The sequence below is a fragment of the Phyllostomus hastatus genome, unplaced genomic scaffold (assembly GCF_019186645.2).
Source record: "Phyllostomus hastatus isolate PE091 unplaced genomic scaffold, TTU_PhHast_1.1 phas_scaffold_78, whole genome shotgun sequence".
NCBI classification, from domain to species: Eukaryota; Metazoa; Chordata; class Mammalia; order Chiroptera; family Phyllostomidae; genus Phyllostomus; species Phyllostomus hastatus.
The window spans coordinates 104,571,441-104,598,560 of record NW_025334041.1 but is presented as its reverse complement, the minus strand read 5'-3'; the positions used below and the strand labels follow the sequence as shown (position 1 = coordinate 104,598,560).

The 27,120-nt window shown below is 38.7% G+C and overlaps 1 protein-coding gene and 1 non-coding gene across 2 annotated transcripts in view; one reads left to right on the top strand and one right to left on the bottom strand.

Moving 5' to 3' along the window:
- The window catches only part of MSH2 (mutS homolog 2), a 58,166-nt gene that overhangs the window by 7,388 nt on the left and 23,658 nt on the right, over positions 1–27,120 (top strand). The window contains exons 2-7 of the mRNA XM_045827704.1: positions 475–629; positions 3,965–4,243; positions 5,098–5,244; positions 11,730–11,879; positions 12,520–12,653; positions 17,364–17,563. Coding sequence (XP_045683660.1) covers positions 475–629; positions 3,965–4,243; positions 5,098–5,244; positions 11,730–11,879; positions 12,520–12,653; positions 17,364–17,563 — 1,065 coding nt within the window. The remainder of the gene's footprint in view (positions 1–474; positions 630–3,964; positions 4,244–5,097; positions 5,245–11,729; positions 11,880–12,519; positions 12,654–17,363; positions 17,564–27,120) is intronic.
- On the bottom strand, positions 23,916–24,057 carry LOC123812260. The gene has a single exon (XR_006784540.1). It is a non-coding gene; the product is annotated as a small nucleolar RNA SNORA16B/SNORA16A family (small nucleolar RNA).

The following is a 27,120-nucleotide window of genomic DNA, read 5'->3' as shown; positions in this document are numbered from 1 at the left end:
CAGTTTTAGTTGGTAGTGATCAATTCGAGACATTAATTGAGAACAGTGAAGTTAATTGGTGAAAATGAAAAATGTGTTTTTTATTTTATGGAAAAAGCCACATAGACTTTTTGGTCAACCTAATACTATATAGTTCATACATGACTTGTATTCAAATTTGTAGAAAACAAATTATAAAAAAGAACAAAAAAGGCTAGGTGTATATTTTTACTCATTCTTTTATTCTTGTATCTTCTCAATTTTTTATTTTGATTCATCCGCTCCATGGGAGCAGGGGGCTCTATCTATTTACCATTTTATACTTCTCATCTACCAGAGTCCCTAGGACATCTGACTTGTGCTTGATAAACAGTTTATTGAATGAAGGAATTACTCAGAGAACCTAGTAGCTTTGGGGGAAAACATGGTTAGGCACTTGGAACACGTTACTTCAAATCTTCAAATTTCTAACATATTTTAAATATTTTTCTTTAGGAGCAAAGACTCTGGAGAGTGTTGTGCTTAGTAAAATGAATTTTGAGTCTTTTGTAAAAGACCTTCTTCTAGTTCAGCAGTATAGAGTTGAAGTTTATAAGAACAAAGCTGGAAATAAGGCTTCCAAGGAGAATGATTGGTATTTGGCATTTAAGGTAATCATCTTCCTTTTTGATTTATTTTTTTAAGCATAGAAAAAAACTAAAATGTAAGGGAATTCTTTGTGTTTTAATATTTTAAACAAGTGATACTAAAATGACTTGAGAAATTTTAATCTTTGGCATGTGATTTTAAAAAATTACAATTTAATAGCAACTCAGAATTTCAGTAGATCGGTATGTTAAGTGTGAACACTCTGATGTTGGTCACTGTGCTGGAAACAAATGATAAATAGCTGCCACATAAAGTTGGATACAGCGTTAAATAAGGATTTGATTTTACTGTTTTTGAAGTAATTTTACGCAAATTTACACTTTTCCAAATATGTCATTTATACACATTTGTCACATGTTTATACCTTTGTATGTTCCTTTCTCTTCTATTACATTGTAATTTTTTTTTAATCCTTACCAGAGTATATGCTTATTGATTTTAGAGAAAGAGGGAGAGAAATATCAATAGGCTGCCTCATACATACCAACCAGGAACTGAACCCACAGCCTGGGCATGTGCCCTAACTGGGAATTGAACCTGTGACCTTTCTTGAAGCTCCAACCAACTCACACTGGCCAGGGCCAGATTGTAATTTTTTATAAGTCTGGAACTTTAATGGTGATTATGTTCTGTGGTGTGTCTAGAAAGGCTTGTTGACTTGCTTGCTTTTTATTTTTTTTAAGATTTTTTTCTTTTAAATTTTAGAGAGGGGAAGGGAGGGAGAAAGAAAGAGAAGGAGAGAAACATGATAATGTGAGAGAATCATCCATGGGTTGCCTCTTGCACACCCCTAACTGGGAACTTGACCTGCAACCCAGGCATGTGCCCTGACCAGCAGTTTAACTGGTGACCTTTCAGTTCCCAATTATATGCTCAGTCCACTGAGCCACACCAGCCACAGTGACAAGCATGCTTTCAATGCCTTCAAGGAGATAGTGCTGCATTGCTTTATTGAATAGCTATCTTATTAGTCTATAAAATCACTGTTTTGTCTGTTCACACATAATACCCACACCCAGTAGGTTTTCAGTAAATGGTTAAAATGTTTTTGGGGTCCTAGCCAGTGTAGCTCAGTTGATTGGAGCATCATCCTATAAGTGGGAAAGTTTCCGATTGGTTCCCAGCAGGGTGCATGCCTAGGTTACAGGTTTGGTCCCCATTCAGGTGTGTATGAGAGGCAACCAGTTGATGTTTGTCCCCCCACTTCCCCTTTCTCTAAAAATCAGTAAGTTTGTCTTCAAGTGAGAATAACAAAAAAAAACTGTTTTGGGGATGTGAGATTTATTCTTAGAATAAGTGTGTGTGGGAAAGGGATCAATGCACTGAGCTTGTAGTCAGTCATTTTCATTTCTTTTTTTATGCTTGTATTTTATATATTAGCTTTAGGTGTGCAGCATAATTATATGACTGTGGTTAGACAGTCATATAATTTACAAAGTGATCCCCCCATATTTCAAGAACCCACTTGGCACAGTGCATAGTTATTATAAGCATTTTTTGTTTCTTCTGTCTCTCTGTGTGACCTTGGTGAATTTCCCAACCTTCTATATCTGTTTCTTCAGTAACAGTAAAATTAGAACGTTTTTAAGATGCTTTCTGATTTGAAAGTCCTTTGAGTTTTTTCTTGTGGAGTTTAAATGCCATACTTAAACATTCGATATTGATACTGCTTCAAATACAATATTTTTCTATCTTTATTCCATATCCTTCTCCCCTGTCCCATTTGTAAGAATAGACATTTATTGAAGACAATATCTGGGAGAATTTGGCATTCTACATTATGGAGCTTTCTGGGAATTTTCATTGCTACTATACTAAGAAAAGTGGGTCTTTTCCTTAGAGTTTTAGCCTATGTCTTGGAAAGATGTTAAGAGAAAATTGAGGGTACCACAAAGTGATGTTTCCTTTCTCATTCCTCACAGAACTCAGTAACAACAAAAAGAACTGTAAGTTCAGGTGATTACCATGGTTACTAGTCTGTCATGGTTATTAGTCTGTCAGTCCTTTAGGTCATATCAGAACCCTTCAAGATGAATTCTTCTTTTTTAGGTGAGGGGGGGGCTTATGTTAAAATATGTATCTTTATCAGGTTAAAAGGTGGTATCTTCATTTAAAGTAGTTTAGATTATAACAGCTAAAACTAACTTATGTTTACATTTTTACCTTATTGATTCTATTGTAAAGTGTTATTGATATTTAAAATAATTGATCTCTGTGATTGATTTCTTCTCCATGTTCTTAGTAGTTAGTATGTTTGGAGCAGGAAAGGACCTTAGATACCATCAGTTCAAGGATTACCAGTCATACCATTTTCAAGTATTCTCAAAGTCCTTTTTGTTAGCTACTGGTTTACTTTTGAGAGTTTTTAAGGTGTGCTTCATAACCCGTGCATGTAAATCTAAAGCATGTATGTGAAAGTATGATGTTTACATTTATGACTGAATCAGGGTTTTTTAATTTGAGTATCAGGCAACAGTTTTTCATTTTTTATCCAGATTTTAATCAGTCTGTAACTATAGGAGATCCAGAATCATTGTGAAAAGCTAAATGATTATTATGCTAATCACATTTAACATTATAGATGGCTACTGGCTGCTTAAATTTGACTGTCACTCCACTCATTTAGACTGTTTGTGACTGCCTCGTATTTCAGTACCATGGTTGTCAGTTGCCCTAGAATGCCTTATGTTAACTTCAACCTATCCGCTAATCAGGTTAAAGTTTTTAGTGTCATCCACAGACTTGTCCAGACACAAGCAAAGAAACTTGACCCTTTAGTTATTCTGTGTAATCTTAGAGGAATAGTTCTAATATTTTTGAAATATTAAAAATAGGTCAAGGACCCTTTATTTGGAAAATCACTGATTTAGAACAATTTTTGTTATATATATAAATATATTGATATAGAGAGACTTTCCAAGGTCAGTATTTAAGCTAATAATACCGCTCTCCTGTGTGGTAACGCTACTTAGTGAAAATACTGATGTGTGCAGCCAGTGGGTAGTAGGGCAGAATGTAGACACTGAAGCCTGGTGTGGACAGAATGATCACTTTTGGTTCCTTTATGGTTATGTGTGTGTAAACCCAGCTGCCAGATTTCAAACCAAAATCACTTTTGGTACAATTATTTTTAGATATGCCCAGGTATTCTGAAAATAATTGGAAAAGCAGAGGGAATACTTTATAGAAAATTGGTGATGATTATTGGGTTATAGGCAGTTATTTTTTTTTTTGTACGATTTTGTTAAATTTATCCAGGTTGTATAATTCTTGTTTGCTAGTAAAATTTTAAAGTACATTTACCAGTTTCTTAAACTTTTTCTTTATTTTTGCTTAGGCTTCTCCTGGTAATCTTTCTCAGTTTGAAGACATTCTCTTCGGGAACAATGATACATCAGATTCCATTGGCGTTGTGGGCATTAAAATGTCCACAGTTGATGGCCAAAGACAGGTTGGCGTTGGGTACGTTGACTCCATACAGAGAAAGCTAGGACTGTGCGAGTTCCCCGATAACGATCAGTTCTCCAATCTGGAGGCCCTCCTGATTCAGATTGGACCGAAGGAATGTGTTTTACCAGGAGGAGAGATTGCTGGAGACATGGGGAAACTGAGGCAGGTAAGAGCATTAGTCTAGTGAGAGAGGAGAAACTAAGCCACGTAAAGGCTGTAATTAACATGATGCTGTTTTATTTTAGGAAAAATAAAAACTTAAAAGTAAAAATTCTTTGTATGTGATTATAGTAGTGTTTTATTTAAGACTTTTCTATTTCAGATCATTTCTCCTATCTTCTTCCCTCCCCAAAGAGTAAGAGAATGCAAGCCATAAAGGGTTCAAATCGAGTCACATTTGACAAAAGGAATGCTTTTACAGTTCAGGGGAAAAACAAGGTGATTTAGGACCATTTGAAAAAAAAACCCCAAAATTTATTACTGTAGTTAGCATGGATTTGTCAAATAAATGAGATGCAGTTCTTCAGGATTATTTTGCAAGTTTGAATGGAACTTGATTCTTTTAACAAAATTCCGATTGTGCCATTTTATTGGTATATTGTTTATTAGATATTTCTTAAGGGATGCTGTATTCCCCAAGGATTCTTTTGTTTTTGTGGGCCACAAATACTGTAAGAACTGCTTGAGAGAGCAAATCTGTGATGGGCATTTTTAGCATAGATAGTATCTAAACAACTTTCCAAGAGTATTACTCTGTTTGGAGTTTTTAACCGTTGGGACTATTTTTTGAAAGTTCTGTGTGAACATAATTTTAAATATCCATGAAAATTTAGTTTATAGATTTTTTAAAATACATGTTGACACATAAATATTTTAATAATGTCTTGCATGTTGTATGAAAATTTAAGGTTGGTTAATAATTTGTTAGCTGTTGTCACTTTATATGTGTCAGTGCTATAGTTTTCCTTTTACTGCTTTTCTCATTTCTCATAATAATTTAAAATATTTCTTGTAAAACAGGTTATTCAGAGAGGAGGAATTCTGATCACAGAAAGAAAAAGAACTGACTTTTCCACAAGAGATATTTATCAGGACCTTAACCGGTTGTTAAAAGGCAAAAAGGGAGAACAGGTGAATAGCGCTGTCTTGCCAGAAATGGAGAATCAGGTATGTGGATTACAAATGTGAATTTGTTTTAAGTTACAATGGTGACTTTATTTTTTCTTTAAAAAACTTTTTTTTAATCCTCTCCTGAGGACATTTTTTTTACTGCTTTTTTTAGAGAGAGGAAGGAAGAGAGAGAAACATCAATGTGAAAGATAAACATTGCTTGGTTGCCTCCTGTACATGCCCAGCCTAGGGATTGTACGCGCTTGGTCCTGGGATCAAACTTGCAACCAAGGCATGTGCCCTGACTGGGAATCAAATCCATAACCTTTTGGTTACAATAAAACACTCCAGCCAATTGAGTTCACTGTCCAGGGCAATAGTGACTTTTTAAGAAGGCTACTTCTGTCACATGTATTTCAAATCTAAACTGTGGATACTGATATTAAGCTTATTTTATCAATGAAAGCTTGTGAAAAACTCAAAATGACTGGAAACATTTAAATATAACCTTAAATATAATTCCGTCATAATTACACAACACATATCCCTGGGACAGGAAGAGTTTTATTGGATCCATATGAAAGGGCCTGATTACTGTCACTTAAATCCATGAGACAGTTTATTGACCAGATGGGGGAAAAAACCTATCAAAGCTTTATAACATACAAGCTGTGGAGTCTTTTATAAATTACTTCATCTTTCTGAGAGGCAGTTTCATTATATGTTAAATAAGTTTAAAAATACCTATCTTAAGCATTGTTACAGAGATTAGTATGTAATGAGGGTGAAATTGTATACAGCACATAATAATTGCATAATAAATGTTACATCTAAACAATTGGGCTCAAAAATTGGCACTAGTTATATACATCCAGTGGTAGAAATGAATATGCAAATGTAACTTTACAGGATTTTCCGTGGTTAAAGTTTATTTTATTCAACTCGTCAAGATGTGTGTGGTTTGGGAAAGGTATTTTTATGGTAAAAGATTGGAGGCTCTTGTACATTTAAATAAGACAAAACAAAGTATAATTTTCAAAGTAGATTTCAAACTAGAATGAACTGTGACTATTATGATTTTGCAGTGCTTGCTTATCACGTAATAATTTCTTATAAACTATTTATCTTTTTTACTCCTTTTTTTTGGTGACATAATAAAAAGCCAATATGGATGAGCAATAATTCCAGTATTAGAGAAACTTACCTCTCTGTTGAAAATATGAAGAAGCGCCCTGACAGTGTGGCTCAGTTGGTTAGGTGTTGTCCTGCAGAGCAAAAGGTCACCAGTTCAATTCCCAGTTAGGGCACATGCCTGGGTTGCAGGCCCAGTCCCTGGTTGGAGTGCATGTGAGAGGCAACTGACTCATCGATGTTTCTATCACTTAGGTGTTTCTCTCCCTCTCTTTCTCCCTCCCTTCCCCTCTCTGGAAATGAAGAAGCTTTTAGGGATATTAGGGACTGTTCTTATCTTTGTCTCCTGCTGACATAAGAGGAGATTCTTATGGCAGCTTTATACATTTGTTACAGTTTGGCAAGGGCAGATAGATTACTGTTGTAACTAGGAAAAATATGTACATTTATAATGAATCTAGTATCAAGTACATATATGTATTTTTTAATTATATTTTATTGATTATGCTATTATAGTTGTCCTGATTTTTTCTCCTTTGCCCCACTCCAAGTGGCACCCCCCCCCCACTCCCTCAGGCAATGGTCATGTCCATGAGTCATGTGTGAAAGTTCTTTGGCTACTCCCTTTCCTATACTGTACTTTACATCCCCATGGCTATTTGTAACTTCTTAATCCCCCTATTTGTACTTCTTAATCCCCTCACCTCTCACTCATTGTCCCACCCCCATCTTTTTTTTTTAAAATGTGGGCATTTTCATTATGATGTGTCTTGAGGTGGGCCTCTTTGTGTCCTTCTTGTTTGGGACTTTGTTCTCCTTGGACTTGCATGTCTATTTCCTTCACCAAATTAGGGAAGTTTTCTTTCATTATTTTTTCAAATAGATTTCCAGTTTCTTGCTCTTTCTTTTCTCCTGCTGGTACCTCCATGAAGTGGATGTTGGATTGCTTAAAGTTGTCCCACAGGCTGCTCACACTATCCTCATTTTTCTGGATTTTTTTTTTTTGTTGGTCTGCTTGGTTGGTTTTTGTTTCTGTATGTTCCAAATCATTGATTTGATTCTTGGCTTCATCCATTCTACTCTTGTTTCCTTGTAAATTGATCTTTATTTCAATTAGTATATTCTTCATTTCTGACTGGATCTTTTTTATGTTTGTCGAGGTCCTCCCTAAGTTCCTTGAACATCCTTATAACCAGTGTTCTGAACTCTTCATCTGACAAATTGCTTATCTCTATTTTGTTTAGCTCTTTTTTTCTGGAGTTTTGATCTGTTTTTTCATTTGGGTCATGTTTCTTTGCCTCTTTGTTTTGGCAGCCTCCCTGTGTTTGTTTCCATGTTATTAGGTAGAGCTGCTTTGACTTGGTGTCTTGGTAGTGTGGTCTAATATAGTAGGTATCCTATAGGGTCCAGTGGCACAGCCTTCCCTATCATCCAAGCTGGATGCTCTAACAACCTGGCTAACACTGTTTGATCCCCAGAGAAGAGCTCTGCTTCACTCAACTCCCTGGCCCACCCAGGCTGCTTTTCCATATGAACAAACAAGCAGCAGCTGGCCCCAGACCTGGAACTAACAGTCTAGATTCACAGCTTGGCTTCTCCTGGAAGCCTCCAAGCCCAGCACAAGTAGCCACCATCTCAGGTTGCTTTATAACTCAGGCAGGATGGCCTCTTGGCCTACACCACCCTGGAAACCACAGGGCCAGCCAGCCCAGTGGACAGCTACAGACCATACTGAAACACCACCACCCTGCCCCTGCACAGCTGATCCTCCACGAAGGGTGAAGGTTGGTGGTAAGAGGTCACAGCTAATCCTTGCAGCTGACTGGCCTGAGTAAATGCCTCCCATTGATCTGCCAACAGCAACCAAGGCTCAGTTACAAAGAGGAGGGTGTACACAGCACGCATGAAGTATATACCTCAAGTATATTTTAATAAGTAGAATACTGTATTTTGCTGTGTATAATGCACACCCCTGTTTTCCCCTCAAAAATTTGGGCAAAAAAGTATATATTATATACAGCAAAAATATAGTATATCATTGGGCTATCAGTTTGCTGTCCTGAACTCCTTATTTTATGTTCAGTACAGGCGTACCTTGGAGATACTGCAGGTCCAGTTCAGACCACCACAAAGGTGATGATCTCACTAAAGCAATTCGTGAATATTTTGGTTTTTCAGTGTATATAAAAGTTACGTTTATACTGTGCTATAGTCTGTGAAGTGCAGAAGCACTGTCTGTAAAACAATGTACATACCTTAACTAAAGAATACTTTGCTGCCAAAATGCTGACCGTCATCTGAGCCTGCAGTGAGTCGTAATCTTTACTGAGGAGGGTCTCGCTTCAGTGTCGGTGGCTGCTAACTCTGGCTGTGGCAATTTCTTAAAATAACACAATGAAGTTTGCCACATTGATTGACTTTTTATTTCACTAACCATTTCTCTGTACCATTCAATACTATTTGATAGCATTTTACTCAGAGTAGAACTTCTTTCAAAATTGGAGTCAGTCCTCTTAAACTCTGCCCCTTTGTTAACCAAGTTTATGTAATATTTATTCTACATCCTTTGTTGTCATTTCACCAGTCTTCACTGCGTCTTCACCAGGAGTAGAAGAAACCATCTCAAGTGGTTTCCATCTCAAGAAACCACTTTCGTTGCTCATGCATAAGAAGCAATTCCTCATCCGTTCAGGTTTATGAGATTGTAGCAGTTCAGTCACATCTTCAGGCTGCACTTCTAATTCTAGTTCTCTTGCTGTTTACACCACATCTGCAGTTACATCCTCCATTGAAGTCTTGAACTTTTCAAAGTCATCCATGAGGGTTGGAATCGACTTATTACAAACTCCTGTTAATGTCAACTTTTTCACCTCCCAAGGATTACTTAATGACATCTAGAATAATGAATCCTTTCCAGAAGGCTTTCAGTTTACTTTGCCCAGATCCATCAGAGGAATCACTATTAATGGTAGCTACAGCCTTACAAAATAAAATGTGTTGCTCAAATAATAAGACTTGAGAATCGAAAATACTCTTTGATCCATTACGCCCATCCAGGGTAACCCTGGTTGTTACCTGGGACAGTGTAGGTTAGTTTGGCCTATTTTTGTAGTTCATGTAAATGGAATCATTTTATGTATACACACACACATATTCTCTGTGTCTAATTTCTTTTATTTAGTGTTATTTTGTGAGATTTATCTGTATTGCATGTAGTTATAGATTGTGTTATATTGTGCAGTATTCCTTAGGGTGAACATTAAACTTGTCAGACTTTAATTTATCCATTTCGCTCTTAGTGGGCATTTAAGTATTTTCTTTTTTTTTTTTTTAATATATTTTATTGATTATGCTATTACAGTTGTCCCATTTCCCCCTTCACTCCCCTCCACCCTGTACCCCCTCTCCCACCCACGTTCCCCCCCTTTAGTTCATGTCCATGTGTCATACTTGTGAGTTCTTTAGCTTCTACATTTCCCATACTATTCTTGCCCTCCCCCTATCTATTTTCAACCTACATTCTATGCTACTTATTCTCTATACCTTTTCCCCCTCTCTCCTCCTCCCACCCCCCTGCTGCTAGCTCTCCATGTGCCCTCCATTTCTGTGGCTCTGTTCCTATTCTAGTTGTTTACTTCGTTTCTTTTGGTTTTGCTTTAGGTGTGGTTGTTAATAATTGTGAGTTTGCTGTCCTTTTACTATACATGTCTTTTCTTTATCTTCTTTTCTTAGATAAGTCCCTTGAGCATTTCATAAAATAAGGGCTTGGTGATGATGAACTCCTTTAATTTGACCTTATCTGAAAAGCACTTTATCTTCCCTTCCATTCTAAATGAGAGCTTTGCTGGATAGAGCAATCTGGGGTGTAGGTCCTTGTCTTTCATGACTTGGAATATTTCTTTCCAGCCCCTTCTTGTCTGTAAGGTCTCTTTGGAGAAATCAGCTGACAATCTGATGGGAACTCCTTTGTAGGTTACTGTCCCCTTATCTCTTGCTGCTTCTAGGATTCTCTCCTTCGTTTTTACTTTGGCTAATGTAATTATGATGTGCCTTGGTGTGTTTCTTCTTGGGTCCAGCTTCTTTGGGGCTCTCTGAGCTTCTTGGATTTCTTGGAAGACTGTTCCCTTTGCCAGAATGGGGAAGTTCTCCTTTATGATTTGTTCAAGTAACTTTTCCACTTGTTGCTCCTCCCCTTCTGGTACCCCTATAATTCGGATGTTGGAACGTTTAAAGGTGTCCTGGATGCTCTTAACTTTTTCCTCGATTTTTTGAATTCTGATTTCATCATGCTTTCCTGCTTGGTTGATTCTATCTTCCTTCTGGTCCACTGTATTGTTTTGAGACTCAGATTCCTTCCTTTCACTATTGGCTCTCCTCCGAGTATCTTCCTGCATCTCTTTTATGGTAACCTGCATCCTTTCATCTAAATTGCGCCCAAAGTCAACCAATTCCATGAGCTTTCTGATCATCAGTGTTTTGAACTGTGCATCTGATAGATTCGCTATTTCTTGGTCGCTCAAAAGGATGAGTCCTGGGGGACTGATCTGTTCTGCTGGAAACATGTCTTATGTCTTTCCCTGTCTCTCTTATTTATTTATTTATTTATTTATTTATTTATTTATTTATTTTCCCTGTCTGGTCGCTCTCGTTACAGTGGGGGGCAGAGCCTTAGGTGGTCACCAGGGCTGGGCACCCTAGTCACTAGATTGTGACGTTATATGTGGGGGCGGGGGTGGGATCGGGGACGGGTGGGAACAATGGCGGCAGTTCAGTTCTCCTGGGCCCAGACCCTTCCCCGGGCTCCTGGGCTTCGAGCTCTGCCCTGGTCCACAATCGCCGCCTCACTGGGTCCGCCAGCCACAGCTTGCGTACTCAGGGATCACCGCTGTGTTCTTGCGCCCTGGATGGCTGTGGTGCCAATTTTGCGCCAAATTTCCCCAACCTCCGCGCGCCGCCAACCTGCGCCAGCCCCGCGCCCTCCCGGCTCGTCGTCCCCTACCAGTCTGGATGTACGGGTCTACTTCAACTTCTTGGCTGTCCGACTTCCATTCAGATAAATCCTCTGACAGTTCTGAGTGATATTATATTTGTAAATTATTGTTGTTCTATTCTTGGTTGTGCGAGGAGGTACAGTGCGTCCACCTATTCCTCCATCTTGCCGGAAATCGGCATTTGAGTATTTTCTATTGACTTTTATGAACAGTGCTGCTATTATAGTATATTTTCATTTTCTGAAAGTAATTTTCTAATGTTAAGAGATTTACTTAAACTTTGATTTTCTTGGTTTGGATTGGGAAGAAACACCAAGGAAAATGATGTGTTTGGAATTTATTTTTATTTTGCCACTTGCCTTTTAAAAAATCTCTAGAATTCTAGTGATAGTAATCTTCTTTTTAAATTCTTAATCTTAGGTTGCAGTTTCATCATTGTCTGCAGTTATAAAGTTTTTAGAACTCTTATCAGATGATTCAAACTTTGGACAGTTTGAACTGACTACTTTTGACTTCAGCCAGTACATGAAATTGGATATTGCAGCAGTCAGAGCCCTCAACCTTTTTCAGGTAAAAAATAATACGTGGATTAAAAACACTGAATGGTAAAACTCATAGACACAGGTAAAAGCATGGGGATTACCGCAGGGAAAGGTGAGTCGGGGGCTGTAGAAGAGGGTAAAGGGGTGGGGTTAAATGCAATGGAAGATCTGACTTGGGGTAGTGAACACACAATACAATAGACAGATGATTATTAAAAAAGAAATTGTCTCAATAAAATAAAAACATGGAATGGTTAAAAAAAGTTTCCTCTGATATATCCTGAAAAATCTCACTGAGGAGCTTAACTATTTTGAAATAGTTAAGTAGTTTTGAATTACTGTATTTTTCTACTTGTAAGATACATAAAGAGTATTTTTTCTGGCTTTATGAATACTTTTTTATATTATAGCAGCTTTTAAGATTTACATTCTAATAAGTTTTATGTCTTAAAGCTGCAGTAATTATAAAGTGCTTTTGGTTTGGGGGAATATACAGCAAAATACAGGTTAACTGGTTGAAAATTTGACTTTAGAAAGAACTTTTGTGCAAATTTCTCATTTAGTATTTGAAAAACATTAAATGTTCTTGTTCTCAAAATTATTTTTCATAGCATAGTAATATTTTTTAACTAATGAGCATGCCATTCTTTGTAATTTTTGTTTACTAGGGTTCTGTTGAAGATACCACGGGCACTCAGTCTCTGGCAGCATTGCTGAATAAGTGCAAAACCCCTCAAGGACAAAGACTGGTTAACCAGTGGATTAAGCAGCCTCTCATGGATAAGAACAGAATAGAAGAGAGGTATATTACTAGTGTATTCTTTTGTTAGCTTTAAGTAACACGTAGTTACTCCATTTGATTATACCACTTACTCCTTTTGTTTTAGATTTTATTTATTTATTTTTAGACAGAGGGAAAGGGAGAGAGGGAGAGAAACATCAATGTGTGGTTGCCTCTTGCGTGCCCCCCTACTGGGGACCTGACCAGTAACTCAGGCATGTGCCCTGACTGGGAATTGAACCGGCAACCCTTTGGTTTACAGGCTGGTGCTCAATCCACTGAGCCACACCAGACATGGTACCACTTACTCTTATATGCAATTTTGTACCTATATTATAGCATCTAACTTTACAGAGTGCTAAATTATAATAATAAAATGGTAATTATTTAGATTAATTAAATATTTTATTAATTATGTTTTTCCACTATAAAAGTAAAATTTTATTGGAAAGATGGTGTGGATAGTGTTTCAGAGAATGAACTCTGGAACCAGAGTACATTGGTTCAAAACATGGATTTGCCCCTTATTAGCTGTTATCTTGGGCAAGTTTCTCAACCTCTGTGTCAGTTTTTTCACTTTTAAAATGGCAGTAATGCCCTGACCAGTGTGGCTCAGTTGGCTGGGCGCTGTACCGCACAGTGAAAGGACACTGGCTCAATTTTTGGTCAGGCACATGCCTAGCTTTCGGGTTTGGTCCCTGGTCAGAGTGCGTGTGAGTGAGAGGCAACCGACTGATGAGTCAACTCATGCCCCCCACTGGGGACCTGGCCCACAACCCAGGCATGTGCCCTGACTGGGAATCCTCGAACCGGCGACACTTTGGTTCACTGCTGATTAATCTTTATCACATCGATATTTCTCTTCCTTTCTTCCTCCGTCCCTGCTCTATAAATAAACAAAGAAAGGTAGAATGGGATTTAGTTAGTGACTTAATACAAGAAATAGGAAGGATTGGGTATTTGCAAATAATTAAGGCAGTTTATAATTTTTAATTTTAATTGTTTGAGTAGGTAACTACATTTAGGTGTGTCAGAATTCAGAACGAAGGATATACAGTAATAAGTCTCCTACTCTGGTCTCCTAGCTCCCAGGACCCCTTCCTTAGGGCCTCTGCGTCTCCAGGAACACATTTCTTATTGTACTCTGTGTGAATTGCTACCACTGCCCTGTACCCTCTCGTGGAAAGTCTGGGGCTAAACAAGCAAAAATACATGTCTATTCTCTCATCTTGGTACTTCTAAAATTGTGATGTAAAAATGGCATTGTCATGGAAGCAGTTAGCAGATCAGTCATTTAAAAATATGTCTGTTAGCTAGAAAATAAACTGACACTGTAATTAATTTTGAAATGGCATACTGAGTAGACTTGTGAAACTAGCAATTTATTAGGCTTTTAATGATACCCAAACCAAAGATTGAGGGGGCTGAGTATATTGTCTTATACAGTGAATTTTAGAAGTTTTTTTCCTTTCTTTGATGTTTAACTTCTTAATACTCTTACTGGAACTCTGTGTTCTTGAACAGTGTTGATTACATATGATTCGTGTTCTCCGTTTGAGAGGGAACAGGGGAAAAGCATAGGAAGATTCTTGATCAGAAATACCCTTTCTGTGCATTATTACCATTTACCTGAGAGTGGCCTAAGAATTTGGGATTTTAGGGAAAGAAGAGAAAAAGAAAGATGAAGGGGGAAGGTCAGTCAGCATCAGTTTTCATCCTTTCTTCACCCCTTACACCTCAGGAATTGCTTGTGATCCTTTGGACTCAGCCTTTTCTCAAACTTGTGTGCTGTGCCTAAGAATCTCTTGAGAAGCTCATTGAAATTTCATAGAATTTCCCCATCCCCACCAGGGATTCTGTAACATTATCCGTCTCCCAGTGATTTTGATGCTGGCGATCTTGGACCAAATTTGGAAGAGTGCAGGCAGAGTCCAGAGGCTTAGCTATGAAAGCCCAGTTTGCTTTATTAGATTTTGAAATTCAGCTGCATCTGTTCTGTTTTTTTAATCTAGAGTACATGCAATAGAAGTTTTTTTCCAGAGCAGTAAGTGCCTTGAGTTATTCTTGGTGTTTGTTTATAGCCCCAGTGACTGGTTCATAATATAAGCTTGGTAGCAGATTATTTTCCCACTTGCCACAACAAATATATCTGCTGCCAGCTGCCTAGATATCTTGATATTCCATAGAGTTTTAGTTATTTTTGTCTTTATTTTCATTTTTTAAAGGGTGAATTTTTATTTAGGTTTCTTTAAACCAGTGGCACCTGGGACAGCGTTTTCCTCCAGGGGACATTTGACAGTTCCTAGAGACATTTTAGTGTGTAGAAGACAGGGATGCTGTTAAACACCACAGAACAGCCCCTTACAACAGGAATGTCAATATTGCTGAGGCTGAGAAATCCTTTAAATATACGATGTCTGTCCAGAAGGTGTCCAGCCATGTAATATGAAAAATAGAGCCATTTATTGAAGAAAATACAAGGTACATGGTACGTGGGCACCTTGGGGCCTCACACAGTTCTCCCAATTGCCATCAGCTGCCCTGTTGTACTTTCCTGAATCTCATGGATGGTCTGAAATCTCTTCCCTTTCAAAGGTGATTTTAGTTTTGGTAGGAGCCAGAAGTCACAGCGCACCAAACCCGGGCTATAGCAGGGCTGAGACACTTGGGTGATTTGATGTTTTGGCAAAAAACTGCCTGAGACACAGTGCATGAATGGGTGCATTATTGTGATGAAGCTGCCAATCACCAGTTGCCCATAACTGCAGCCTTCTGAATCATCCAAATAGTGTCCACGGAAGAATGTTCAAGCTTAATGCAAAATTTGACACACATTAGTTGTTCTACTCACTTAGTCTTTTTGAGTGCAACAGCTACACCGTACAGATGCTCCTTCTACAGTAACCGCCCCCCACACTGACCAGTACAGTGAAGTCATTGTTGTTCACACGGGCATTCCAGTCTACTCTCCTTGGCTGCCAGGTTACATCAATGTCACATAAACCTTTCTCCTTACATTAACAATGGCTGGACTATTTCTGGACAGACCTCGTGTACAGTCATGTAATTACTCTAGGGACCGCATATTTTTCTCTCATATAATATATTAGGCGAACATTTTGATGATGTAGGAATTGTAAATGCTGATGGAGAGACCAGTAAATAGTTAAGAGATTTAGAATGCTAATTTATTTCCTTGCCTTGATCCTGTGTAACCCTCTGTGGGTCAATTTACTGCTCGTGTAGTTTACAAATATGAGGAAGAGGTTGCTCATCTGATAGGTAGCCTTCTGACCTTCAGTCATTTGCTGTGCCATGGCCGTTTTCTCTACCTTCACTTATTAAAATTTACCTTTCAGCTATTAACTTCAGTAATATCTACAACATTTTTTTTAAACTTCAAGTTGTGACCCAATAGTGGGTTGTGAAATTAGTGTAGTGGGTGATAATCAACATTTTTAAAAAGTCAAATGTGATAGAAAAATAACACTGCATCATATATAGTAGGTGTTGTTTTGTGACACACACTTATACTTTATATTTTGCAGAGAAGGAAAGATTCCTTCATCCTATCATTATTCTAGGTTATCTGGCTGGGGCTCTGTAGATTGGACTGACAAAAGATAGATTAACAAGAGAAAAACAAAAATTTATGTTTATCTATGGAAACAGAGAGCAGTAACAAGAGGATTGGTTAGAACTTGAACTTAGATAACATTTTAGCAAAGAAACAATAAAACTTTAGAGAAATGACAAGCCTGAGTTTGTAGGGCTAATTTGTGGGGAGACAAATATTTGAGAAACTAGTTACTAAAGTTTATGTAGGTTCCCCTGGTGACACCTTCAGGCTGATAAGGATCTAATGTCGTCTAGGGTGAATGACTTTGGTCCTTCCTGGTAAAGAAGAAAGAGGGGAGACACTTTTCTAAATTTATGTCCTGCTTTTTATGCAGTTAGGGAGAAGACAGCTTTTCTTTTTTCTGCTGCTTAGTTGCTTTCAACTCAAAGTAGTTCTTATGCCAAAGTGTGATATTTCGCGGTGGCATATTCTACCTTCTACAATATCTATTCATGCCTGTTCTGGGTCACGATGTAAAAAGCCCTTCCTGTGGATTGCAGTGGAAAAAAAAAAGGAAAGCTGCCGATCCCAGTAAATTGCATAAGCAATATGGGCATCATGTTTTATAGTTCTTGAAGCAAGCGAAGATTTTATTGACTTTAGTAAGCAACAAACTTATTTCAGTTTGTTAACTAGAAATTTTTGGCTTTGTACTGTCAGGTAATTTTAGAATGCATTTTGAAAATTTATAAGATTTATTCAACCTTCTGATTGAATAAATACTGGATTTGACAACCTTTTTTAATTGTAATTCTCTTATATTAAAGATTATTGTTTTATGTGTGCAGTGTGTGTCTAACAACATGTTGCACTATGAAATTCTTCTATTTAAGAAATGTCAGTCTGATGACAGTTAAACAAAATTGGGTGTATTTTATTATCCTATACCATTCAACTAAACATTGCTTTGGTTAACAACTAATTAGAAACTGCTTACATTACAGTGTTAATGGAGCTTTTCATCCTCCATAAAAACCTAACATTTCAGAATAGATTTAAGATCCTTACATGGAATTTTTTTAGTTCATTTAGTTGTCAACTATGTGCCTAGTTGACAAATTTTAATTCTCTACTGAAATATTTAAGGTTAATTCTAGTGTAATTTATTTCAGATTAAATTTAGTGGAAGCTTTCATGGAAGATGCAGAATTGAGACAGAATTTACAAGAAGATTTGCTTCGTCGATTCCCAGATCTTAACCGACTTGCCAGGAAATTTCAAAGACAAGCAGCAAACTTACAAGATTGTTACCGACTCTATCAGGGCATAAATCAACTCCCTAATGTTATACAGGCTCTGGAAAAATACGAAGGTAACAAAATGATTTTGTTTTTGTTTCCTTTCCTTCACTCTTGACATACTTGGCAAATGTGCTGTCCTTACATAGCAAGTGTGATTCTGGCGACTTGCTATGTTTTTCTAAAAACAGATTTGTATTGCCTTATAGCTTATCACACAAGTCATGAGACAACTTAGAACTTTTGCTTTTTAGTTTTTTTTTTTAAGGTTTTATTTATGTATTTTTAGAGAGATGGGAAGGGAGGAAGAGAAATATTAATGTGAGAGAGAAACATCAATTGGTTGCCTCTTGCACATGCTGCAACCAGGGACTGAACCTGCAACCCAGGCACGTGCCCTGACTGGGAATCGAACTGGTGACTTTTTTGCTTTATGGACAATGCTGAACCAACTGAGCTGTACTGGTTGGGGCAGAATTTTTGCTTTTTAGAAATGAATGTTAGGGTTATTGAGTTTATTAACAGGCCTATTGCATCAACAGTGGCAGTTGAACAGGGTTCAGTTATTAAAGGATACTCACAGGACCTAAAATGAGAGAGCTTGCAAATCTGCAGGGAGGGTTTTATTGAAAGATTTTATTTACTTATTTTTAGACAGGGGGAAGGGAGGGAGAAAGAGGGAGAGAAACATCAATGTGTGGTGGCCTCTTGCACGCCAGCTGCTGGGGACCTGGCTCATAACCCAGGTATGTGCCCTGACTGGGAATCAACTGGTGACCCTTTGGTTCACAGGCTGACACTCAGTTCACTGAGCCACACCAGCCAGGACTCAACCCCAATTTCTAACTTCCATGCTTTTCCAAGGGAAGGATAAAGATCACGCAAGGAATATGCAGAGAAGAATTTCTTACTCCCATTTTGGGGGCTCAGGAGGTACCACTTATGCAGAAGGCAAAAAATAGAATATGATCCAACAATTCCACATCCTCTGTGTGTATGTGGCCTAATATATTTGCTGAGAGTTTTGCAGTAGTTTGGCAACTGATGTCCAGGTATTTGAAGTCACTCAGCCTAGAAAATACTAGAGGAGAAAGACTTCAGCTGTTGTGGTGCTAAGAGCATTGTTCTTTTCTTTTTACAACACGGATATTGGAGACTTCAGGTGTACCTTGGTTATTGGGTACTTAACTGACCTGTCTTGAGGGGTTTTTTTGTTTGTTTGTGTGGTGTTTTTTTAGATTTTATTTATTTTTAAAGAGGGGAAGTGAAGGAGAAAGAGAGGGAGCGAAATATCCATGTGTGGTTGCCTCTCACGTGCCTACCACCGGGGACTTGGCCTGCAACCCAGGCATGTGCCCTGAATTGAACTGGCAGCCTTTTGGTTAGCAGGCTGGCGCTCTATCCACTGAGCCACACCAGCCAGGTCCTGTCTTGAGTTCTTAAAAAAAACCATCAGAATGGAATTTTGCAGCATTCACCATAGCTCCATAATTATCCTACTGATTTCATAGAGAAAGCCAAAAGTAGGGCTAATTTATAAAGAGAATAAACCAAATGTGCTCCTTTGAAAAGCGAAGTTATGACTTAAAAGTTTTAAAAATATATTAGTTTATTGACAAAAATTGTGTTTGTTCTCCTGATATCGTGTGATATTTTTGGTATTTGGTTAACTCTAGATTTAGTGATATCTTAATGTTATTCCTGAAGGAAATATAAAACCTTCAGAGACAGCAGAGGGCAGCAACAGTGCAGAAAGTCCATTTACATGGACTGGTAAAAGCTTTACTCTACATCGTCTTTCTCCTGTCAGAGAGAGCTATTTGAGAAATACACTTGCCCTCCATTATTCCTCATTTCTCTTAAAGTTAACAAGTTGATGTAAAACCTAAGATAATGGTATGCAATTAGGCAAATTTTTTCTTTTAAAAAAATACTCTATTAATTTATTTTTAGAGAGAGGGGAAGGGAGGAAGAGAAGGAAAGAAACATCAATGTGTGGTTGCCTCTCACAGACTCCCTACTGGGGACCTGGCCTGCAACCCAGGCATGTGCCCTGACTGGGAGTTGAACCAGCAACCCTTTGGTTCACAAGCCAGCACACAGTCCACTGAGCCATACCAGTCAGGGCACAAATTCCTGATAATGATTAAAACAACTCTTAAATATGCAGATTATTTTATTGGAGAATTTTACTGTAACAGCTATCATACTGAGGTACCTAATTCTTCTCCTCATATCAAATGAATCATGTGTTGCTGTTTAATATACTTTTTAAATACCTCACATTTGATATTTTTTCTCCCCTGGTCTGTGCATACTTCTCAATGAACTCATAGTTATCTTTTTTTTTCTAATATACTTTTTATTTTTATTTCTTTTAGTATATTTTATTGATTATGCTATTACAGTTGTCCTATTCTTTTTCTCCCTTTTATTCCCCTACATCCTACACCCCCTGCCCCAGCATTTCCACCTGCCCCCCCCTTAGTTCATGTCCATGGGTTGTACATATAAGTTCTTTGGCTTCTCCATTTCCTATACTGCTCTCAACCTCCCCCTGTCTATTTTGTACCTACCATTTAAGCTTCTTATTCCCTGTACCTTTTTCTCCATTCTTCCCCCTCCCCCCGTTAACCCTCTATGTGATCTCCATTTCTGTGATCCTGTTCTAGTTGTTTGCTTAGTTTGTTTTTGTGTTTTTAGGTTCAGTTGTTGATACTTGTGAGTTGTCATTTTACTGTTCATAGTTTTGATCATCATCTTTTTCTTTCTTTTTTTAATAAGATTTTTATTTATTTATTTTTTTTAGAGAGAGGAAAGGGAGAGAGAGGGAGAGAGAGAGAAACATCAATGTGCGGTTGCTCTGGGGGTCATGGCCTGCAACCCAGGCATGTGCCCTGACTGGGAATCGAACCTGCGACACTTGGGTTCGCAGCCCACGCTCAATCCACTGAGCTACGCCAGCCAGGGCTGATCATCATCTTTTTCTTAGATAAGTCCCTTTAACATTTCTTATAATAAGGGCTGGGTGATGGTGAACTCCTTTAACTTGACCTTATCTGGGGAGCACTTTATCTGCCCTTCCATTGTAAATGATAGCTTTGCTGGATAGAGTAATCTTGGATGTAGGTCCTTTCCTTTCATGACTTCAAATACTTCATTCCAGCCCCTTCTTGCCTGTAAACTTATTTTTGAGAAATCAGTTAATAGTCTGTGGGAACTCCATTGTAGGTAACTGTCTCCTTTTCTCTTGCTCCTTTTAAGATTCTGTCCTTCACTTTAATTTTGGGTAATATAATTACAATGTGCTTTGGTGTGTGTTTCCTTGGGTCCAACTTTTTGGGGACTCTCTGAGCTTCCTGAACTTTTAGAAGTCTGTTTCCTTTGTCAGATTGGGAAAGTTCTCCTTCATTATGTTTTCAAATAAATTTTCAATTTCTTGCTCTTCCTTTTCTTCCAGCACCCCTACGATTTGGATGTTGGAATGTTTAAAGTTGTCCGAGAGGTTCCTAAGCCTCTCTCTCTCTCTCTCTCTTTTTTTTTTTTTTTTTGAATTTTTGTTTCTTTATTCTGTTCTGGTTGAATGTTTATTTCTTCCTTCTGGTCCAAATCATTGTTTTGAGTCCCAGTTTCCTTCACTTCACTGATGGTTCCCTGTACATTTCTCTTCATTTCATTTTGCATAGCTTTCACTTTTTACTCTGTTTTGTGATCATACTCAACCATTTCTTTGAGCATCCTGATTACCAGTGTTTTGAATTCTGCATCTGATGGGTTGGCTATCTCTTCTTTGCTTAGTTCTGTTTTTGGAGCTTTGATCTGTTCTTTCATTCGAGCCATATTTTTTTTGTCTCAGCCCACCTATTACATTGTAACGGGCAAGACCTTAGATATTCGCCAGAACTGGGCAACCCACATCACTGTGTTGTGGTGCTGTATGTGGGGGAGGGATCTGAAGGAGAACAATGCAGCTTGCTCAGCTCTAGGCTGACTTTCAGTACTTCATCTGCTACCCACAAGCAAATTGGGCACTTCTGGTGCTGATTCCCAGGTGGGTGGGTTTTTGTACATTCTAGGACCCTGTGGTCTCTCCAACAAACTCTCCTGTGAGGCTGGGAGTTTCTTCTGCCGCCACAACCCCCACGGGTTTTTACAGCCAGAGGTTTTGAGCCTTTCTTTTCCCAGAAAGTCTATCTTTCTTTTTGAGTGGGGGGAGTAGTCTGTCTCACTCCCTAGTTGTTCCTCCCAGTTTTTCCATGCAAATGCGGGACCACTCAGTCCACCAGCTGCCACCTTGGCTGCTGGGGACCTCCAACCGTCCCAAGTGCCACTGCATGTCTCTGCCCCTCCTACAGGTCTGAATGAATGTTTCTTCTTTAACTCCTTGGCTGCTAGACTTCCATACAGTTCAATTTTCTGGAAGTTCTGGTTATTTTTTGTTTTTAAATTTGTTGTTGTCCTTCTTTTGGTTGTGCGAGGAGGCAAAGTGTGTCTATCTACACCTCTGTCTAAGCCAGAGGTTAGACCATACAGTATTATTAGCTAGTCACCATGCTGTGTACATTATATCTTCCGAAAATATAATTTTGATAGGTAAGTTATAGAAGTAAAAAGAATATTCTGAAGTGGTATATCAAGAAAGTGCAACATTTTATTTTTTGGTAAAGCATATGCCATAGTAATTTTTATTGGTGTTTTACCATTTGCAAATTAATCTTTCTAAATTTACTAAAGATGTTCTCCTTAGTATTTCCCTCCATCTGTAAATAAAGCGTGAACATATATAAGATGGAGGAAAATAAAAGTCCCAGAATGAGTGTTGATACACTAATGATACACTTAAGGTTTGGACTTAGAAGCTGAGCTGGGCAGCATTCCAGGAGTGTATTTTAATGGCCATTTACTTATAGACTCACGGGCTTTCAGTTAATCCAGAAATTTGTTATAATTTGTATCATAGTAAATGATGATGAAATGTTTAACAGTGGGTAATTATGCTTTAGGTTGTTGTAGAAATGTAAGTGCTTAACACTTACGGACTTAGACATTGCAGCGTTGGCGAGGCACACCACCGTTCCTAAAAAGGGAAGTCTTCAAGAGTTATAAATGAATCTAGGGGCTGACAGTGAAGCCGGAGTTTTTACTATGTACTAATTACAAAAATTAATGTAATGACTAGATTACTTGGGATTTCACATTTTAATGCTTTTAAGAAGCTAACAGTTACTTCCTGGGTGATCTTTGGAGTCCCTGCTGGATGAGTGTTGTGCGTATCAAAGCTAATTAATGACCAGTGATTGATTGCTCCATCAGTGCCTCGCTCCCTTCCCTCATGAAGTCATTCATTCAACAAATAGTTATTGATTGCCTGCTCTGTGTCATTGTTCTAGGAGGTACAGTCACAGAAACTTATGAGGTCCCTATTCTTATGGAGGTTTTATAATAGTGGAAGGATAGAGAGATAAAAAGAACAAACAAATGAGCAAGAATTTCAGGTAGTAATAAGTACAGTAAAGAAAGTGGAATGTACTGATGTGATCTAGTGACTTGGCTGGAGGCCAGGAAGACACGAGGTCTGGGGGGTCAAGGGTTTTCTCTCTCAGGAACAGTTGTCTAAGTTGAAACTTGGATGATGAGAAGAAGCCTGGTGTTAAGATCTGTGGGAGCCCTGGCTGGTGTAGCTCGGTGGATTGAGTGCGGGCTGCGAACCAAAGCATTGCAGGTTCGATCCTCAGTCAGGGCACATGCCTGGGTTGCAGGCCATGACCCCCAGCAACTGCACATTGATGTTTCTCTCTCTTTCTCCCTCCCTTCCCTCTCTAAAAATAAATAAAATCTAAAAAAAAAAAGATCTGTGGGGAGGCTAGTGGGCCCAGTTAATGCAAGTGCCTAAGGCTGACACGCAGACTTGACTTGACATGAAGGACTGAAACAGAGCTAGGGTGGTCAAGCACAGAGAATGAGGGAGATGTTGATAGAAGTTGGGGCCAAAGAGGGAAGGCCTGTATGAGGTTTTTAACCTTTTTGTGTTGTGGGCCCTTTAGGTGTCTAATGAGGCCTGTGAACCCCTTCTCAGAATGTTTTCTTTTTTCAAAAATTACTTTTTACCACACCCCTCCAGAATGGTGTTTCTAAGTGCATAAAATGAAACGTAGAGTTGGAAAGGAAACCAATTATATTGAAGTACATTTTACAAAACAAATTATTTGATACATTTTTTTAAGATGTATTTTTATTTATTTTTAGAGAGGGAAGGGAGGGAGAAAGAGGGAGAGAGAAAGAAACATCAATGTGCGGTTGCTGGGGGCCGTGGCTTGCAACCCTGGCACGTGCTCTGGCTGGGAATCAAACCTGCGATATTTTGGTTCGCAGCCTGTGCTCAATCCACTGAGCTACGCCAGCCAGGGCTTGATAAATGTTTTAAAAAAAATTCCCCCCCCCCCAAAAAAAATGTTGCAGATCAATTACAGCAAACAGAATGGTGACTGTCAAGGAAAACTGTCACTCTGGGCCCCTTTTTGACTGCAGCAGCTATGTGGAAGCAGCAGCAGCTTCAATAAGGGCCACTGATAAATGTGTTTTTTATTAATGCATTTAATAACGTGATCTGAATGAAGTTCTACTAACTTCAGTTTTGAACTGATAATGAGTTTAAATGATACTTGTTATCTCCCAAAACTATAACATGATATTAAAGTTTATCTGAGTTGTGTTTTTTTTTTTTAAGAGAGAGGGGAAGGAAAGGAGAAAGAAAGGGAGAGAAACATCAATGTGTAGTTGCCTCTCAAGCGCCTCCTACTGGCGACCTGGTCCGCAACCCAGGCATGTGCCCTGAATGGGAATCGAACCTGCAACCTTCTGATTTGCAGGCCCGCACTCAGTCCAATGAGTTACACCAGCCAGTCTATCTGGGATTTTTATTGCTGACAAAGACACAGGTGCTGACTGTGGATTTTTGCCTTTGTTAGTAATGGTGGAAGTGCTAGATTTCATTTATCAACTATTCTGAATTCAAAGGTCTGTGGTCCTTGAGTTAAGACCCTGAGATAGATTGTGTAGGGCTTTCTAGATAGAAATGACTATTGCAGAATGGAGCTTTACCAAAACCCAGTTGGTGTCCCTCGGTTGATGAATGGATAAATAAAATGGTATGCCTATGCAGTGGAACATTATTTGCAATAAAAAGAAATGAAGTGCCGATACATGGTGGTACAATATGCATGAATGAACCTTGAAAACATACAGAGTGAAAGAAGGCTGTCACAATATCACATGATCCATTTATGGAAAATGTCTAGAAAAGGCAAATCTTTAGATCTACAAAATAGATTAGTGGTTGCCTAGGCTTAGAGGAGGGGCAAGAGGTGGAGGGAAATGGAAAGTCACTACTTATGGGTACAGGGTCCCTTGTTTCTTTTAGGAGCGATTACAGTGTCCTAATAAAATAGATTGTGGCAATGGTTGCACAGATCTGTATGTATTTCACATCACTGAATTGTACACTTTAAAATGGATAGTTGTTTTGCTATGAATCATAGCCCATAAAGCCATTTTTCTAAATTTAATAAAGTTTTATTTTTCAAAAGGTACAGCTGGTGGGATCTGTTGTTCATGCATCTTTGCTAACAGCTGGGGCATCTCCACCTTTGGTGTTTCTGATATAAAATTACTTGTGCTTGTGAAAGTAGTTTAATAATTCCTATACTGAGGAATTCTGAAGGAACCACAGATCTTGAGTCTCTCGGGGACAAGAGCTGGGGTTATAAGCTTATAGTTGGGAACATCCTTACAGTTTGTCATATGTTGCTTTGTCAAATAAGACAAGATTATTAAACTTGTTCTGAACTTTGCCTTTGGACCTCTTTTTCTTTTTTGGCCTTGCCCCCAGATTTATTCACTGGGACTGCCTCCCTTAACCATCTTTCTGACATCTTTCTTCTCGTTGTCCTTGGGCTGCATAGTGAAGGTCAGAGAGCAGCTGCTACCTCTGCAGCCTTGCCAGGATGTCAGACAAAATGTAAAGCTGTTGTAAAAAAAGGAAAGGGAAAACAACAGTAACTCTGTTGTTTTTCATTAAAAAAACCATAATCAATTGACAAAAATCACGTAGGTAATTGGCAGCTGGGGCTCAGTATAAATTACAAATAGGGGAAAGAATTTAAGATGCTAGTGAAAGTTTTTGGTGTAAGGAGCAGGTTAATGCAGAAGGGGCTTTATGGAATATGAGAAGAGCTGCAGCAAGGTGGGCCGTTGTGTCTGAGGGGCTAGAAGGCACATTGAGGGTAACAAGTTCTAAAGTTTATACAGGTAGGTTGTAATAATATCTTGTGTGTATTCTTGCAAAACCTTACCATTAAAGTTGTGATAGAAACATAACAGAGCTTATAAAAATCAGGTTAAGGTAGACCTCAAAATACATGAATTTTTTTTTTAATTTAAAAAAATTATTTATGTATTTATTTTAGAGAGAGGGGAGGGGAAGGAGAAAGAGAGGAAGAGAAACATCATGTGTGGTTGCCTCTCACGTGGCCCCCACTAGGGAACATGCCTGGCCTGCAACCCAGGCATGTGCCCTGACTGGGAATCAAATCAGCAACCCTTAGTTCTCAGCCTGCGCTCAATCCACTGAGCTTCACCAGCCAGGGAAAAATATATGAAATTTTTAAATCAATCACTAACAAGCCTGGCTGGTGTGGCTCAGTGGTTTGGGCATCATTCTGAGAACTGAAAGGTTGCCAGTTCAGTTCTGGTCAGGGCACATGTCTGGGTTGCAAGCCAGGTCCCTGGTTGGGGGTGTGCAAGAGGCAACCAATGGATGTTTCTCTCCCTCATTCTCCCTCCCTTCCCCTCTCTAAAAAATAAAATATTTTTTAAATATTTTATTTATTTAATTTTAGAGAGGGAAGGGGCGAGAGGGGGAGAGAGGGAGAGAGAGAGAGAGAGAGAGAGAGAGAGAGAGAGAGAGAGAGAGAGAAACACCAATGTGTGGTTGCTGGGGGCCGTGGCCTGCAAACCAGGCATGTGCAGTGACCGGGAATCGAACCTGCGATGCTCTGATTTGCAGTCTGCGATCAATCCACTGAGCTATGCCAGCCAGGGCTAAAAAATAAAATATTTTTTAGAAATCACTAACAAGCTTTGGCTGGTGTGGCTCAGTGGATTGGGTGCCAGCCTGCGAACCAAAGGGTCACTAGTTTGATTGCCAGTCAGGGCACACGCCAGGGTTGTGGGCCAGGTCCCCAGTAGGGGATGCACAAGGGGTAGCCAGCATTGATGTTTCTCTCCCTCCCTTTCTCCGTCCCTTCTCCGCTCTAAAAATAAATAAAATCTTTTTTAAAAATCACTAACAAAAGCATTAACAAACTAAGAAAACAGCAACCTGCATAAGTCTCCATTGCATTTTTACCCAGCACCAGCATCAGATACTGTTTTTGCAACCCTAAGGTCTGGGACTCTTGTTTCATCTTTTGAGATGCCCTTTGAAGGCATTTGTCTCTAATAAAGGTCAGTTTGATCAAAGTTAAAGATCTGAACTAAGGTGTAGAATTTAGTGAAAAATAATTATACACTTGAAAATGTTTTTGCACCCTTTATCTGTACCCAGCTTCCCTGCACTTCAACATACCGGGAA